General features: G+C 34.4%; 8 protein-coding genes across 8 annotated transcripts; 4 read left to right on the forward strand and 4 right to left on the reverse strand.

Annotated features, from left to right (window-relative positions):
- Nucleotides 1–93: 93 nt before the first annotated feature.
- NAEGRDRAFT_63939 (uncharacterized protein) lies at nt 94–2,463 on the forward strand (the record flags this gene model as incomplete). The annotated part of the gene is made up of 4 exons (XM_002680705.1): nt 94–296; nt 339–442; nt 492–504; nt 549–2,463. The coding sequence occupies 4 exons, from the start codon at nt 94–96 to the stop codon at nt 2,461–2,463; spliced, it is 2,235 nt and encodes a 744-aa protein (XP_002680751.1).
- Nucleotides 2,464–3,766: 1,303 nt separating this feature from the next.
- Nucleotides 3,767–5,032, reverse strand: NAEGRDRAFT_63940 (uncharacterized protein; the record flags this gene model as incomplete). Its single annotated transcript, XM_002680877.1, has 1 exon — nt 3,767–5,032. One exon carries the CDS (start codon nt 5,030–5,032, stop codon nt 3,767–3,769), a length of 1,266 nt encoding a protein of 421 aa, XP_002680923.1.
- Nucleotides 5,033–6,517: 1,485 nt separating this feature from the next.
- NAEGRDRAFT_46742 (uncharacterized protein) lies at nt 6,518–7,585 on the reverse strand (the record flags this gene model as incomplete). Its single annotated transcript, XM_002680878.1, has 1 exon — nt 6,518–7,585. One exon carries the CDS (start codon nt 7,583–7,585, stop codon nt 6,518–6,520), a length of 1,068 nt encoding a protein of 355 aa, XP_002680924.1.
- A 1,563-nt stretch (nt 7,586–9,148) lies between these two features.
- NAEGRDRAFT_78607 (uncharacterized protein) lies at nt 9,149–10,435 on the forward strand (the record flags this gene model as incomplete). The annotated part of the gene is made up of 2 exons (XM_002680706.1): nt 9,149–9,185; nt 9,411–10,435. The coding sequence occupies 2 exons, from the start codon at nt 9,149–9,151 to the stop codon at nt 10,409–10,411; spliced, it is 1,038 nt and encodes a 345-aa protein (XP_002680752.1). The 3' UTR covers nt 10,412–10,435.
- A 121-nt stretch (nt 10,436–10,556) lies between these two features.
- Nucleotides 10,557–11,540, forward strand: NAEGRDRAFT_31069 (uncharacterized protein; the record flags this gene model as incomplete). The annotated part of the gene is made up of 1 exon (XM_002680707.1): nt 10,557–11,540. One exon carries the CDS (start codon nt 10,557–10,559, stop codon nt 11,538–11,540), a length of 984 nt encoding a protein of 327 aa, XP_002680753.1.
- A 150-nt stretch (nt 11,541–11,690) lies between these two features.
- On the forward strand, nt 11,691–12,664 carry NAEGRDRAFT_63944 (uncharacterized protein; the record flags this gene model as incomplete). Its single annotated transcript, XM_002680708.1, has 4 exons — nt 11,691–11,736; nt 11,944–12,370; nt 12,402–12,552; nt 12,620–12,664. The coding sequence occupies 4 exons, from the start codon at nt 11,691–11,693 to the stop codon at nt 12,662–12,664; spliced, it is 669 nt and encodes a 222-aa protein (XP_002680754.1).
- Nucleotides 12,665–12,951: 287 nt separating this feature from the next.
- NAEGRDRAFT_78608 (tubulin binding cofactor C) lies at nt 12,952–13,895 on the reverse strand (the record flags this gene model as incomplete). Its single annotated transcript, XM_002680879.1, has 1 exon — nt 12,952–13,895. One exon carries the CDS (start codon nt 13,893–13,895, stop codon nt 12,969–12,971), a length of 927 nt encoding a protein of 308 aa, XP_002680925.1. The 3' UTR covers nt 12,952–12,968.
- A 168-nt stretch (nt 13,896–14,063) lies between these two features.
- Nucleotides 14,064–14,681, reverse strand: NAEGRDRAFT_31083 (uncharacterized protein; the record flags this gene model as incomplete). Its single annotated transcript, XM_002680880.1, has 1 exon — nt 14,064–14,681. The coding sequence occupies one exon, from the start codon at nt 14,679–14,681 to the stop codon at nt 14,064–14,066; it is 618 nt and encodes a 205-aa protein (XP_002680926.1).
- Between the last annotated feature and the right edge of the window lie 2,782 nt (nt 14,682–17,463).

Consider the following 17,463-nt stretch of genomic DNA (forward strand, 5'->3'; position numbering starts at 1 on the left):
CTCAACTTTAAAAAAAAATATTAAAAAGCCGTGAGAAAGCTTTTGTATTACTTATCTAAATAACCTCTTCGGCTTTGTATAATTGATATCAAAATGCCTCCAGCAACAGCTGTTTCAGCAAAAACAGAATCTGTGAGGGTCTGTGTCAGATGTAGGCCATTCAACACAAGAGAAACGGAAAGGAAATCCAAAAAATGTGTGGAAATAGATAAAAACGCAAACCAGGTTATTTTAACAAAGAATGAAAATGAACCTCCAAAACCTCCATTCACCTTTGATGCTGTTTTTGACATGGAGTAAGTAGTAATTGAAATTGGCAGAATACTTAATTAAAATAGTGCAACACAGGGTGAAGTCTTTCAAGCAACTGCAAAACCGATCGTTGAGAGCGTCATGGATGGTTATAATGGAACAGTATTTTGTTATGGTCAAACAGGAAGTGGTACGTACTATTTAATTTAATACACTAATTTACTAATTTAATATTACAGGTAAGACACACACGTAAGTTTCTAATAGTGAATTGAGGATTTAAATGAAAACAATAGTATGGAAGGTAAACCTGAACCATTGGAATTGAGAGGTCTTATTTTTAACTCAGTTTGTAGAGTATTTGAACTTATTGATGATGCACCAAAGAATATCACATACCTTGTAAATATATCAATGATCGAAATTTACAATGAAGAAATCAGAGATTTGCTAGTTCCTAAATCTGAAGTTGGAAAAAAGCTCGATTTGAAAGAAACAAAGGACGGTATTACACTCAATGCCTCCTCAGTGTTGGTAAAAGAATTAAAGGAGGTCAATAAGATTTTAGCTATCGGTTCTAAAAATAGAGTTAAGGGAGAAACTAATATGAATAAGGACTCAAGTAGATCTCACTCTATTTTCATGATCACAATTGATATGTTGGACGACACCAAACAAGAGAAGAAAGGTAAATTGAAACAAGGTAAATTGAACTTGGTAGATCTTGCTGGTTCTGAAAGAGCTGAAAAAACAGGTGCCACTGGTGACAGATTGAAGGAAGGTTGTAAAATTAACTTGTCTCTCAGTGCTCTTGGTAACGTTATTTCAGCTCTCGTTGAAGGTAAAGGAAAACACGTTCCATACAGAGATTCCAAACTTACAAGACTTTTACAAGATTCACTTGGTGGTAATACAAAAACTGTAATGGTTGCAAACTTTTCACCAGCAGATTTCAACTATGAAGAAACTTTGTCCACATTGAGATATGCTGACAGAGCCAAACATATCCAAAACAAACCAAGAATCAATGAAGATCCAAAGGATGCTCTTCTTAGACAATTACAAGAACAAATTGAGGCTTTGAGAGCTCAATTAACACAATCACAAGCTGTCTCTGCATCTTCAATGGTGGTGGGAAGCTCAACTACCACTGTTATTGTTAACGATGCAAATGACAAACAAATCAACTTATCTTCGGCAGCTGTTAACGAAGAGCAATTACACAAACTCAAAGAAGAAAAGGAAAAGGAGAAACAACAAATTATCGAGGCTATGAAGCAAAAATCAGACGAAGAAAAGAAGGGTTTGGTTGAGCAACAAAAGAGAATTGAAGAAGAAAAAGCTAAAATCGAACATGAACTTAAAATTCGTCATGATGCTCTTGAGCAAGAACGAAAGAATAAGGAAAAGATTCAAAACAAGCTTATGGAGCTCCAATCCAAATTGGTGCATGGTGGTCAGCTAGAACAAGTCAATGCTGAACAAAGAGAACAAATTTTAAAGCAAAAACAAGAAATTGAAGATAAGGAACGTGTAGCTATGCAATTAAAGAGAGAAATGGAAGAACAACAAGAAAAGAATATCATGATGGAAGAAAGATACAGCAGTATTCAAGAAGAAGTTCAGGTTAAGACTAAAAAGCTCAAAAAATTGTGGTCCAAGTTTGAAGCAGCAAAAGCTGAAATTTCGGATCTCCAAAAAGAATTCCAACAAGAAAGAGAAGATTACCTGTATACTATCAGACAACTTGAAAGAGATCTAAAGTTGAGAATGAAGATTATGGAACATTTCATTCCTCCTGAAGAGGTCAAGAAGATTGAGGAGAGGGCTGTCTGGGTTGATGAAGAAGATGAATGGAAGATTCAATCAGTTTTTTTGGCTGGTAATCATCAACGAAAAGGAAGACCTATTTCAGCTTCAGGACTAAAGAGAGCTGTAGCTTACTCTGTTATTGGAAACTCTAATCCAAGATATAAGAGTGAAAATGTTATAGACCTCTCAATGGAAATGCCAGAAAGAACAACAGAAGACTACCGTTTCGCAAACGAACAACCACAAGTCCACACAAGCTATGAATCCCAAGACTCTAACGCATCAATGAGAAAATCGAGACCTTCTTCATCTAATCCAGCTAAAACAAGCAGGCCAAAAACAGATAAATCAGATTCTGGTCAACCTTTCCCTGCCTCCAGAGGGTTAGTGAGGAAATAAAGATTTTGTAAATACCTAATAAAATTATAATTAGATTAAAAAATGAAACAACTGTTGCTCGCGGTTGCTCTTGTTAAACCTCCCAAAAATATAGCATTTGAATACGATCCAAATCAACATGCAACCTTCTCGGATCTTGCCAAATATTTGAATATTGCTTTCGAATTAAAAAGATTGGCATGCATCGGAGTAACCTATGTGGATAATGATAAAGATACAATCACTGTTTCCAGTGATGAAGAATGGGCTCTTGCTCTAGAAACCTCAACAACATGTGGAAATAACAAATTTGAACTTGTAATGATTACTCGAGTAAAATCCGATGATGAAAGACGAATGGAAAAGGAAAATAAGAGACAAGAAAAATTAAAAGAAAAACAAACGAAAAAACTGGAAAAGATTCAGCACAAATTGGAAAGAAAAGAAAGAAAAATTATGGACAAGATTAGTAAACATCATGTTATGGAAGGTTTTGGAGGATCATCACCAATTGCTCTTGAAGGTACACCTCCTTCTGTTATGGTAGCAAGTCCAATACAGTTGACAAGTGGTTCTGAACCAAGTGCACCACCTCTTCCTCCAAAGCTTACTAGGAAAGTGGAAAAACTTGCCAAAAAGATGGATAAGATACAAGAACGGCTAGAAGACAAACAAGCCAAAATGGTAAAGAGAGAAATGAAACAGAAAGCTCAAACAGAGCACAAAAATATACTCAAAGATGAAAATGAAAAGCTTGCACGAGATGATATTGAACTATACGATGCTACCACACAAGAATTTCAACATAATTTGCCTCAGCACATACAGTACATTTACATCGATGCCAATAACATGTTGTACATTACATATGCATTGAGAACAATAGTATTATTCAATAAGGACAAGGCTAAGGGAGAAAATCTCTTAATTTACATTGCCAAACTTTTCCAAGGTCATTTACAAGTAATGCTAGGTAGACCCAATATTCGTTTCCACATTTGCTTTGATTCCTCCACAACAAACAATGGAATGTTGAATGGAGATGACACATTTGTTGTGTCGTCAGCACAGGATTTTGGATTTGAAATTGCAGATGATATGCTTGCTGATTTGGCAAACAAACAGAATATTGCTGGGAATGCGGAGAGTTGTTTGTTTGTTACTAGTGATCGTGGATTGAGAAAGAGACTGAAAGAAATGAATGCTCAATGTGTTGGATCAGGTCAATGGCTCAAATTTTGCTATTTTCACCTGTGTGGAGAAACAGCCAATATAGATATAAATCAGTGGATGATGCAATTACAAAGTGAAATGCAATAAATATTTATTTACTTCTTGATTGAGGTCTACTTGGAGGATTATTGACAGGTAATTTAGGTGAATTTAGAGTAATGTCTTCAGTTGCCTTAACCTTACTTTCCACTACTGAAACCTTCTCTTCAATTTTGGTCATTACCTCATGTTTCAAATATTCGGCAATTTCCTTCAAATTTTCATCAGTCAATTTGGGAGCGTTTCTTTCAGCCTTTTCTCTCTCATACCTTTCACGAGCTTCATGTTCGAGACGAATACGTTCCTGTTCTTCTTCCTCGCGTTTCTTTTGCTCAGCCTCTTCCTTTGCTTTCTTTTCGTCTTCTTTCTTTTGCGTATAGGCAGCTTCTTGAAGCATGGATGAAAGAGGATAGACACATTCAAGCATGATTGTATCCACATCCACTTGATAAAGTGATTCCCTTAATGGTTGTTCCTCCTCGAATATATATCTATACAGGTTGTAGTGTTGAACAACAGTTTTTAAAATGAAATCAATAATGACTGCAACGTCATCAATATTGAATAAAGGGATCTTGCTTCTATATTCATCTTTTCTTTGTTTTTCAACTCTAGCTCTTTCAATGGCTTGTTGTTGCTCCTCCTCTTGTCTTCTCTTTTCTTCTTCTTCCTCTTCTTTTGAGAGTTGTTTTTTCTTTGTTGAGGCTGATGAGGAAGGTTTCTTTTTCTTATCCTTTTCTTGTTTGGATTTTTCCTCTTCCAACCTTTTTTCTTCATCTATAATTTGCTTTTCAATTTCGACCAATGTCTCTTCTGAAAGAGGCTTGCTCATTTCAAATAATGTTGTCCTTGCAAATTCTTGCATTTCAACTTCTGTTGGAAATTGAGGAGAATTATTTTCAGATTGGAGTATTCCTTTCCTTAATATTTCCAATAATTTTACAAGCTCCAATGTTTGTCTTGTTGAAAATGAATGCTCCTTACAAAATGCAATAATATTACAAAACCAATCCAACAATATTGATGATCTTAATTTTACAAGATAATCCGTAACTCCCAACGCTTTACTAAAATGTTCCAACAAATCCACTTCATTCATTTCCAAACAACCATTAATAAACATGTAATCTGATAGTGGTACAAAATTAGGTATGACAATATCCTTTTCAAAGTGAGAAATCATCTCCTCTCGACTTGTAAACCCTCCCATTGCCACATTTTGTTGACTATTTCCTCTCACTGTATGTGGTGCAATATTCTTAGTAGGCGATAGCAAGGATGTTACGCTCGATCGGGTACTCTTAGCTGATTGAGACATTTTTTTGTAGTTTTGCTTGGCGCCAAAAACTAAAATTAGTGTTTGTCATGAAATAAGAATATTGGTGGCCATCTATCAAACTTTCAGCAGATCGCACACCTTCAAGGAATGGATATTAAAAAATTGAATTAAAATCAAATTCTGAATGTCTGCATCGGAATTGAAAAATTCTCATCACAGAAGGGATGAATCTCCTCCTTTCATTCGAATTTCAACCACACCTCCCTCACCTAACACTGCTGCTGCGGCCTATAATAATATTTTGAATCGTTCCAATTCCTCCAATAATAATAATAATCAAAATTCTAATAATGCAAGTGGTAATATTGGAGGTGAATTTGATGTTAATCATTTACACTCTCCTGAAGATCTACAACCAAAACGGATACCTCAGGAGCATCACTTTAGAATAGATTCCAAGACGAGAAATTTACACCATCAATCGAGAGTATTTAGTCCATTAATTCCTCCAGTTTTTAGAGAGGTTTCATCATGGTCTTCGTTTATTATTCAAGCCATGTTTGGATTAGTTTCAGCATGGTTGATAGTTGATTGGATTTTATTTCCATCCTCTATGAGAGGATATGAAAATTCGAAAGAATCTAATTTAGAACACACAACAGAGGAAGAAGAGACAAAATTGCTTCTCAGAAAATCTTTCGAATGGGTCATAATTTTTCATGTACTGATTGAAAGTTTATTGAATTGTTTAATGCCCACTCTATTAAGGTTTACACTTGCTGAGCATACATTCAGAAATTTGAAGAGCAACATTGTAAACACGAATCAATTTTTGAGTTTTCAATACCCAAGGACAATTATACAAATTTTTCTTCGTCCATTTTGGATATTCTACTGTTTGTTGGCGATGCCAGTGGAAAGTGGAAGCCTATTAAGGATGATTGTATTTCTAATTGCATCTATCGTGGGATTTTATGATGTGCAACAGTTTTCAAGATCGGTCCTCTATCTTCAATACAAATCGGACGAGATTTCCAAGTTTATTTATGTGGATGTTGAATATAAGGAGAATTGCAAAGAATCACCACTAAAATCAACATTAATTTTGACAACTTTACTGCCATTACTCTTGATTGTACAAGTTTTGAGTTTACTTTCCATTAAGAATATTATAATATTTGGATTTTCTTGTGTTGCATTTATTGGTGTAGATAATTCTAAAAGTTGGCCAGAGGCTATTAGGTACAATATCAGATATCTTGCATATGGTATTTCTCAAATTGGATTGATTTGGGCTATACACCAACTCTAAACCCTACTCATACATATGTGATCTTATACACAGCTATAATTGGCCATATGCGTTAAAATATCCTCATTTAACACTGAAATAACAAATTGCTATTACGCTGCAATATTTGCCTATGTAAATTTTGTTCCTATTAACAGACCACTTTTTTACAGTCGGTATCTTATGTTAATTATCAATATTTGGAGGCTTTTCTTTAATGAGAACTTGCATGTTTATTTCACTCGAATCATTTGCTTGGATGGTTCATCCAATTCCTTAGACTTGAGACGATTTGGAGTAGAATGCATTTGTATTTTTTGGAAGAGAGGAGGTAAACTGGCCTGTGACATCATGATGGCAGCACTCGATGCTGCCTGTTTCTTTTTCAATTCCAAAGTCTTTTTCTTTTTCTCTCTCTTTTCTCTTTTAGCCAATCTCATTTCACTATCTATTGATCGAATGGTGAGAGAGTTTGATGGACTCATATATTCATGAGGGGAAGCTGGAGGTGTCACAAGAATTTGCAATTCATCCATGTCTTTTGATTCACTCACAAAACATGTAATGGAGTTTCGTTTAGAAACTTGTCTAGTATCAGAATTGATTGAATCAATTGGGACAGATTGTGACCTAGATCTAAAATTTTCCACACTCTCAACTCTTCGTATTGGTATAGATGGAGAAGGTACTGGATTGAATGAAGAAAAATCAGTTGTAGATGTACAGTGATGAGAAGGAGATACTTGATTTCCTTTTGGAGGTGGTGGAGTGGTTTGTGCTGATGAATTTTTCAGTACACTAGTCAGTAAGCTTGGTCTTTGTCGAGGAGGTGTTGAAAATAATAGTGGAGATGAATTGGAATGTGTTGGTGAGGGTGGGGAATCTTGCCTGTGCAATTTTTGATAGCTGGTGCTTTTTTTAGGAGGTGGTGAATTGGTGTTAGCCTCTTCCCGGTTGTTGGATGATGTGCTATCCATCACTAAGGATCGAGTCTTTTTGAGAGAACCTCTCCTACTTCCCAAAGATCCATTATAATTGCTCGAGTAGAACCACACAGGAAGCTCCCTATCGAACATGTATTCGCTGCTCGTATAGAGAACCTCATCTGCATTATCATCCTCTTCATCGGGCACTGTACTATTAGGAGGAGGAAGAGGTGTAAATGATTTCCTTAAAGAATTATTGGATGATTTTGGAGAGGATTGTTGGGAAACCATTGTTGATTGGGAATTAGTCGATGACATTTGGTATTTATCTGCTTGGGATGACCCTTTGTTCATTACAGAATTTGAGCCGCCCATATTTCTTAAGGATTGTTGAGAAGGTATTATTTAGTAGCGTAGTAGCAGTTGTGAAATAATGTTATAACATGTATGTGTAGAGTTATGAATGTGAAACACACAAATAATTAGTATTGATATCAATCTTAAACAAAGCTCCGTTTCCTACCAAAATAGATCAGCCATTCAGTGGTTAGGTTAATTGCCTTAGTGACTGTTGCTAATGGTCGCACAGTATGTGATTGTCGTGAGCTAGTATTAGGTGGGGCAGTGTTATCTTGCCAATCAATGTTGTTGCAATCTTTTTGTTTTTTCTCCTCTTGGATAGCTGTATCTTCCCAAATAAAAATGTTGGGTTTTACTGTACTGTAATCAAAAGTTTTTCAATCGTCCGCTCAACATCGCTCACCACGCAACAAAGTTTGAGGCATGATATCGATGCCTGTTGTTTGGGTGCCTTATTAAATACTTTGAACAAACAGAAATCCATTTTAGGTTGTTTAAATATGCCATTTGTTAAGGAGATCAGAGTGTTAAGAATAAGATGAACAAGTGAAAATACAATTGTCCTCAGAAAATACCGTTGATACTTTGATCATTGTCATCAAAAATCTGAAAACATTGAGGAATATTGAGGAAGACGATATTAAGGACCTGTATGAATGGAATGATGAAGGTAATCATCTTTACTGTTATCCTATTTGGGCAAGGTTTACCAATTCTTACAATGGTCCTTTGGTAAACTAAGGATGCTTATTCCAAAAATTTTGAGTCATGTTCATGACCAAACAGCCAGTTTCAGCGACATTGTTATGTGGTCTCTACTACGTACCTAAAAAGGACATATACTATAATGCTGCTTATGCAGTGTGCTGATGGATTTATACAATGTATAAGATGATCTTGGTTATGGACTTGGGTCGACCTTGTTAATGAGTAACCCTGGTAATTTTACAGACCAGGAGTAAGTTTACTAGTTGGAATGGATTTTTATGCTGCATAGTATCGCTAAACCTTTTCCAATAATCATTGCAACACTTAATAAATATAAATTAGTAAAATAAGTGTTATTTAGCATGCGCTGCAGACAGTTCTTTACAAGAATACACTATTTTCTAAACATTGAATCTGTCCTACTGAACGATTTCAAATAATTAAAAGTTGAACAGTTATTGAGATTAGCTCACTTTCTCAAAATTTCTTTCGAACAGTATTCTTCTTTATTAGATCCATTTCAATAGTTTATGAATTATCCATTCTTTCTCACAAATACACATTCTATTATCCAGTTACCAAAACCTTTCTCAATAGATCGCATTCAAATGTCGTTCCTTTTATCTAAAGTCTTGACAATCGTCCTCAAATGTATGAATTGGAACGTTCTAAGAGGAGACGTTATTTTTAAAGGGCCGAACTGATTTTTCTTCGTTTTTCTGTTGCCGTCTTCTAATTCATTTTTAAAAAATTCATCATCCTATTCTACCGCGCCTCTTTCTTTGCCACCACAACAAGAAAAACGATTTTTGATTTTGGTATTGACAAGAAATTTTAATAATAGGGAAGAGTTTTTGAAGAATATATATAATGCCAGAAGAAGTTAAAAAGTCTAAAAAGCCAAGAGGTTTGTTTTATTTATATTGTTGTGATGATTCTAAAGAGAATATTTAAATCGTTAATACGCTGCTGAAATTGATGACCACATCATAATATTATTATTAATTTGGATGGAATTTTGATTATTATTTTGCGGAAAATCTACACCAATGTTTGCCCATCAATTACTTCTTATCAAATTATTGATACAATTAATTACTTACTACAACAACAAATTATCGAAAAACAATAGATTTGGCTTTTACTCAACAAAAGTTACCAGCTTGGCAACCAATCCTTTCACCTCCTTGGGTGATTATGTGTTTTGTTGTCATTACTATTGTTTTTATTCCAATAGGTGTGGCAATTCTCGTAACTACACAAAACGTACAAGAATATAGAGAAAGATACGACCAAGATTGTACTCTTGACTATACACCATCAAATCTTCCAGGTAGAGGACCATATTGTGAAAGTGTAACATCTATCACTGTTACTAAGAGAATGGAACCACCAATTTATATGTATTATAGTTTGGAAAACTTTTATCAAAACCATCGTCGTTATACTCAATCACGTTCGGATTCTCAATTAGCTGGTGACAATACGATAACACCAACAAGTGCCAACTCTGATTGTTATCCTATTGTCTTTTATGGTCCAGATCAAGCTAACTTGACTGGTCTTTCTACAAATGCCAACATGACTTATAGTCCTTGTGGTTTGATTGCTTGGAGTATGTTCAACGATACTATCAGTTTGTATGGTCCAAATAATTCTTTGGTTTGTGATGGTCTTCGTCACTCTGAAGTTTCAAATTGTACCAAGAAGGGTATTGCTTGGTCTTCTGATGTTGACATTAAATTCAGACCACCAAAGAGTCCAGTTTTTAACAGAATTACTCCAACTGAATATTATGGTGAACCAGGTCACTTGTTACCTTCTGTCACTGATGAAGATTTCATTGTTTGGATGAGAACTGCTGCTCTCCCAACATTCCGTAAATTATATCGTATCATTAATGTTCCTCTTGAGGCTGGTACTTATTCATTCAAGATTCAACAACGTTTCAATGTTTCTACATTTGAAGGAAAGAAGTATGTTGTCATTACAAACAACAGTTGGATTGGTGGACGTAATATGTTCTTGGCTATTGCTTATTTGGTTGTTGGTGGATTAAGCTTTATTTTGGCTTGTATCTTTGCCATTGGTGCTATTATTCAAAAGATTAGACACAAACAAACTAGTGCTTAAATTAAATAATATTTCTTTATTTTTATTGGTGACATTTTGGTTGACTAAGGAAATTTCCCTCCAAAATATTTACATTGATCGTTTTTAAAATGTGTTAAACTAAAGTGATTGTTGTATGGAGGAAAAAGTTAAAAACAACAAAAAAATGGTTGAAATTACAGAATTATTACTCAGGAAGAGATCGGAACACAATGAAGGGCAATTATCAAACCTAAAGGAAATAACACTCCACCAATTTGAAATTGAATCCATCAATGAAGTATTAGGGATATATTGTAGGGAATTACAAATTCTCTACTTGCAAAATAACTTAATAAGAGTTATACAAAATTTACATCACCTCAAAGATTTGAGGTATTTGAATTTAGCTGTAAATAATATAACATCAATTAGTGGATTGGGATCGAATGAACATTTGGAAAAATTAGATTTGACAGCTAACTTTGTTTGGGACTTGTTGAGTGTTGAATCATTGAGAGAGAATTATAAGTTAAGGGAGATGCACTTGTTGGGAAATCCGTGCACTACCTTTGAGAATTATAGACTCTTTGTTATTGGTGCTGTTCCTAGTTTGCAAATTCTTGATGGTGAGCGAGTGGCAAAGAGTGAGAGAATTCTTGCTGAGCAATTAAAGGAACAAATCAAGAAATCTATTGAGGAGGAACAATCAAGAATCAATGTGGCAGATATTCAGGAAAATATTGAGCAACGTGACCAAGACAAGAAGGAAATGGCCGAACATAAGAATGCAAAGGAGAAGGCTCAAGAAAAGAACTTGGATGGAATCAATGAAGTGGATGGATTAGGACTTGGAAAGAGAGTTTCTCTCACTCCAGAAGAAGAGATTGAAAAGTATGGCAAAGTCATGCAAAAGAATGAAGGAAAATGGGCATTTAAATTATTGCAGGAGAAGGATCATTATGTGTTGGATATTCCAGCTGGAAAATACATGTCACTGAGCTATGTTGACATTGATGTTCAACCAACCTTTGTTCGTGTTACCATCAAGGGTAAAGTTTTACAATTGAGATTTGATAGGGAGGTCAACTCTTCCAACGCATCAGCCCAACGATCCACCACAACAGGTAATATTGTAATCAAAATTCCCTACTCAACTCTCAATCCTTAATTATTTCAAACTTTCTCTATTGAAAAGTATTACTATTAGAAAAACACGTATCTTTCACCACTGAAAATGAAATAATAAATACTTTAAAGCACCATTATTATTGAATCTCTATACTTGATTGTTTATTACAAATAAACATTTCATAAAAAAATGCGTAAACGATTGGGTTCGGTAACAAGTAGAATTTTAGATCTAGGTAAGGAGAGAAGAGAGTTGTTTTATAATTTATTGAATATATAAGAAACAACACTTTTGTGTGGTCAAACATTTACTTTTAAACATTTCAAACCGAGCAATTCATTTGTCGGAGTTTTTGGAAATAATGTTATCGAGTTGACAAGTAATCATCAGGAGAATGATAATTTTATTTATTATAGAAAATTAAATCCCATCAATATTAAAGCTAGCAGCAGTAGCAGTACTGATGAATCGAATGGTTCTTCATCAGCAAGTGATTCATTTGATGAAAAGGAAGTGGAACAATTAATTTCCGATTATTTTCAAATTGATAATTATGATATTGAAGAGTTGCATGAACATTTTGCCAAAGTTGACCCAGACTTGTTTGGGAAAATTGTAAAATATTATTGTGGATGGAGATTATTGAAAATGGAACCACTGGAGACTTTGTTTTCCTTTATTTGTAGTTCGAATAATAATGTTTCAAGAATTACCAAAATGGTTCAGGTATTGTGTGAAGAGTATGGAGAGTGTTTGGGAGAATTTACTATTGATGATGGTGTGACAACATTTCCAATGTACAAGTTTCCAACATTGGAACAATTAGAGGAATGCACTGAAAAGGAGTTAAAGTATGTTTTAAATTTCAGGTTAGTGAAATAATATTAATGAAATATTCAGAAAGCATAATTTTGGATATAGAGCCAAGTACATTGTTCAAACTGTTGAGAAATTAAAGGAGAAACCAGAAAAATACCTCTACACTCTCAGAGATAAAGAAAAGTATCCAACCAGCTTGGACGTATTGAATGAGTTGAAACAATTTTCTGGGGTTGGTATGAAGGTTGCTTCCTGCGTTGCATTATATAGCATGGATTGTCATGATTGCGTTCCAACAGATGTCCACATTCTTAGAATTGCCAGAAATTGCTATCCATCAATGAAAACTATCATTTCGAAAAAGAAGAAATCACTCACTGAAAAGGAAATTCAAAAAGTTATGAAAGAGTTTGTAAATATATTTGGAGAATATGCTGGATTGGCGCAACTTATTCTATATGGAAGCCAATTATCTCAATTCAAAACTCGTATTCCGGCTGATGTTAGAGAAACACTCATTACCAAAGAGGAAGAAAGTGATGATGAGGATAAGGATTCTAATGAGGAATCATCAGCAGAAGAGGAGGAAGAAAAGCCAATCGTACAAGAAAAAAAGAAGAGGCGAGTTGTTAGAAGAAATAAATAATTTTAAAGGTAAATAAAGTTAGGACTTGGCTCATTGGTCTTTAACCAATTGAAATCATGAACTCTATTCCACTTATTCTTGTTATCATCCTCCACAACCATATCACAAGATTTGAGTTGAGTATCCAATCCTTCATATTCGAGGGAATATCTTCCAAATTGTAAGCCAGAACAATTTTCAATAATTGGATTATTCTTTGGACAAATAAGGAATTCACATCCAGTACTGTCATGTATTCTCAATTGCCAACAAGCAAGCTGGAATTTACAATTTTGACATTTGGAAAGGAAGATGGCACCATTCACAGGTCCTAATTCAATAGTACAATCCACAAGATTTGATATATACACAGCGCCAATAATATGCCTTATTCTGACATGATTTTGATTTCCATTACAAATGGCAAAGCTTTCATTTTCCTTAGTTGGGGCAACTTCATGGATATAACCTGAAGGTACCCTACTCAGATCAACAACTGTCTTGTTAGTCTCCAACTTGATAGATGGAGTTTCCTCAACTACTACGTTTTGAGTTTCCTTCTTTTGAAGTGATTCAGAACTTGGTGCCTTCTTTTTGAATGAAAATACCTTTTTATCCTTCTTTAATTCTTCCTGGATTTTTTTAATCTTTTCATCTGCCTTTCGGACGTCATAGTTTGGCAGATAGTGCACATGTTGGTTTAAAAATTGTTGCAATTCAGAGGCTTGTTTTTGTTGACTAATTAATTCATTAAAAGCATTCCAAAAGACTGTTGGATTTTCCTTAACCTCTTGATTTCTCTTATTTTTCATTTCTTCATTTCTCTTTTCCATCCTCTCAAGGAATTGCTTCCTCTTGGCTTCTTGTATATAATTTAAACTTGGTGTAGTGTTATCTTGATTCAGTGATGTATCATCGGAATTTGTTGTATCAACAGTTGATGGAATCATTTTTTTTGTTTTTTGTATTTTCTTGAAGTGCAAATATTTGGCGGGAAAACAAATTGAAATATTTATTTAATGATCAAATAATTTAATTTCGAAATATTCCAATAATAGAGAATAGCTCATCATTGTTATAATTAATAAATAAAATAATTAAATAATTGTATTAAATAATTAAGCAATGGTGGCATAATTCTTCCAAAATTCAACAGAATCCATATATTTGGTTCTTTCTAATGGTACTCCACTACCTCCTTCTTCTTTTCCTAAAGCATTTCTCATCATTGTGATTGGAGTCATTGGAAGTTCATAATCAACGTCTTGTGACTTAACAGAAATGATTCCCCATTCACAATCAGTAATTTCAGGTCTCTTTTCATAATCGGAAACTTCTTGCATTGCTTCAGATTCCTTCAATATTTGTTCTTTAGAGTAGAGAATAATATCCAAATATTTAGAGTCCTTGATTTGATCCTTTACTAAATCGTAAGGGAAATATCTACAGAGGACTGGTAATTCCGATTCTTTTCTTTGTTGATATTCTGTTCGGAGCAAATGTTCATTATCTTTGGTAATTTCCAAGAAACTTTGTTTACATCCTGCAAAATTAGGAACAAATAAATGTTTACAAAATGGTGCATAACCATCCTTCAATTGATAATCTCCAGAGCTCCAAATTTTGTTGATTTGTTCTTCAAAAGATTGGACAGAAATTGGAATTTGGGTGCCTCCTTTGTATCCTTGTTGGAATTGACGAACGGCGAAAGAGTCAATGTAAGTAAGTAATTTCATTTTTTATTTACATTTTTCAAAATCAAATTAAAAGCAACCAATTCAGCTTAGGAAACTAAAACGAATTTACATTTTTCTTCTTTCAACCACTGCAAAACTTGGGAATGATCTCTTCTTTAAACGTTCCAATTCTTCTGTGAGAATGTCGAGTTCTCGTTTTTGATCACGTGACAAATCTTGAAGTTTTCTTTCCCATCTAATTTCGGTCATACGCTTATCAGCAGCTTCTTTTTCTTTGGTGGCTGATTGAATTTGGTTGAGTTGAGCTCTTTCTTCAACAACTTGTTCGAAAATCTTGATTTGTCGAATGAGGTTAGTATTTTCTTCATATCTAACATGCATTAAATCTTCCATCTTTTTAAGGATTCTCTTCTTTTCTTCGAGGGCAGTTTCAAGAGCAGCCTTAACATTTTCAATTTGTTTTTGGAGTTTAGCTCTTTCCATCTTTTTCTTCTCCTCTGTTCCTCCTCCACTCTTGATAATTTCTTGCATTTCCTTCTTTACTTTAAGCATTTGAAGCCTCTTGAATTTAATTATCATTTCTTCAGTATCAAAAGCAATGAGGTCATTTTCCCATTGAATCTTTCTAATCTTCTTCTTTAAATCTTTCATCTTTGTCAATTGTTTAACAATTTCTTGACCCTGTTGTCTAATATTAGAGTTATGATCTTCAACAGTTGATCTAAATATAAGAATGGCATCAGAATAGTCAGTAACTACAGCTGCTTGTTCAACTTCCACTTGACCTTGCTTGAATCTGAAAATCTTATCCATATTGTAAGACTCGGTTACAATCTTATCTCTGAACTTTGTCAGTTCAGTCATTTCCAAACTCATTATTGCATCCAAATCCTTATCTTCTTTGGTCAACTTGTCGAGACGGACTCTCATTTCGTCAAGTCTTTGTTGAGAATCTCTTACACTATTGTCCATTACTACCTTTGCCTCTCTTATTTCCCAAAATCTTGCCCATAATTCATCATCAGCAATGTAGATTGGTCTTGATTTTTCTTCATCGAGAGGATCTTCTGGAGGAGCATTCTTTGCTTCTTCTGTTGCGTCTACATCAGCAAATGGATCTACAGAATTCAAAGCTAGGTCAATATTATCTTGATTTGTTTGAGGTTTAGATCTTGTTCTGAAAATCTTGTAAAGTTTTTCGAACATTTCACCAATTTTCATATTTGCTGCATGTTGCAACTTTTGGAATTCCATATTCATACTTGATTGAGTTTTTTGTTGCATCATCTTTTTACACATTTGTGAGAGAGCCTGTTGATTCGCTGGATAGAATACTTGAAGAATATCTCTTTGGAATTGAGTTTTGAACGATCTTTCCATTTGACGATCTTCTAGTATTATCTTTTCATGTTCAACCTTTTCAAGTTCAAACCTTTTGTGGTATTCCTGGACAGCACTAGAAGATTGAGCCTTCTTATTCTTCAATTCTTCTAAAATCTTTTCTAATTGCTTTTCTGCCTTTTCAAATTCTTCGTGTTGGATGATTGATTGAGAAAGTTTTACCATTTGGAGTTCAATTTCAAAAAGTGATTGGTCTGTTGATTGCTTTTTCAAGAATAGAATCTTCAAGTTTGTATCGAATTCTTGACAAAGATCAGCTATTTGTTGTTTGGCATTGTTGAGCTTGGCCTCCAATTGTTTAACCTTCTTAATACGCTCTTCTTCCTTTTGTTTCATTAAAGCTTCATATTCCTTGAGTTCTTTCATTTCTTGCTCTGTTAACTCAGATCTTTCCTTTCCCATTGCAGCTGGGACAGGTATTTCTTCTTCTTTAGTTTCGTGAGTGTCAAGATCTAATTTACCATCCATCATCATTTGCAAGGCTCTTTGTGCTGTGTCCTTATCTTGCATTTTTGATGGATCTGATGCCTTTTGATTATCTTGCTTTTTAGACTTGTCGTCTGATCTCACAAATTTAGTCTTTGGAAGCTCATCTTCGCTTACTTGGAGAATGTATTGTTCTGGCTTCTCTTGAGGTTTGAGTTTTACATCGAATATTTCAACAGGGATTGGTGTACCTGAACATCTGTTCAAATCTTTAGAAATGTCTAGAATTTTCTCGTTCATACTTTCAATCTTTCTGATAATTTGAGTCTTTTCTTCTCTCACCGTCTTAAATTCTCCATTAAATTGTCTTTTCATCTTGTCCACTTTTTCTTGAAGAAGGAAAATTTGGGTAACTTTTCTTTGTCTTGTGTATAGATCGGTATATGGATATAAAAGACCATCAAGATCGAGAATAAGGTTCTTTCTGATATTTTCCTTTGTTTTTCTTAATTCAGATTCATCCTCACTTCTGTTCTCTGAAATTTCACTTGTTCTCGAGTTGGTTCTCTTGTTCGATTTTTCTTCATATTCTTCCTCATCTGGAACACCACCTTCGATATCGTTGGTAATGTATTCCTTTCTTCTGTTTACCAATGATATTTCTTCCATTCTTCTCATGAATGCAATCTTTTCAAGAATAACTTCTCTCTTTGGATCTCTCTTTCTAATCACATAATTTGGAACTTCCAGAAGAATTCCTTCCTTTTGGTATTCGGAAGCCATCTTGAAAGCAATAATAGTGGTTGCATGTTCTTCCATAGAGTCCCAACATTCCTTTTTGATTTTCTTTGCCAAGATGTCCTTCTTTACATTTTCTACACGCATAACTTCCTTTAGTTTCTCACATTCCTTTTCACCTTCTCTCTCCAGCATCTTTTTGTAATCTTCATCAATTATAAATTCGCTTTCAGATAATCTTTCATCCTCTGGAGCA

The sequence above is a fragment of the Naegleria gruberi genome (genome assembly GCF_000004985.1).
Source record: "Naegleria gruberi genomic scaffold NAEGRscaffold_8, whole genome shotgun sequence".
NCBI classification, from domain to species: Eukaryota; Heterolobosea; class Eutetramitea; order Acrasida; family Naegleriidae; genus Naegleria; species Naegleria gruberi.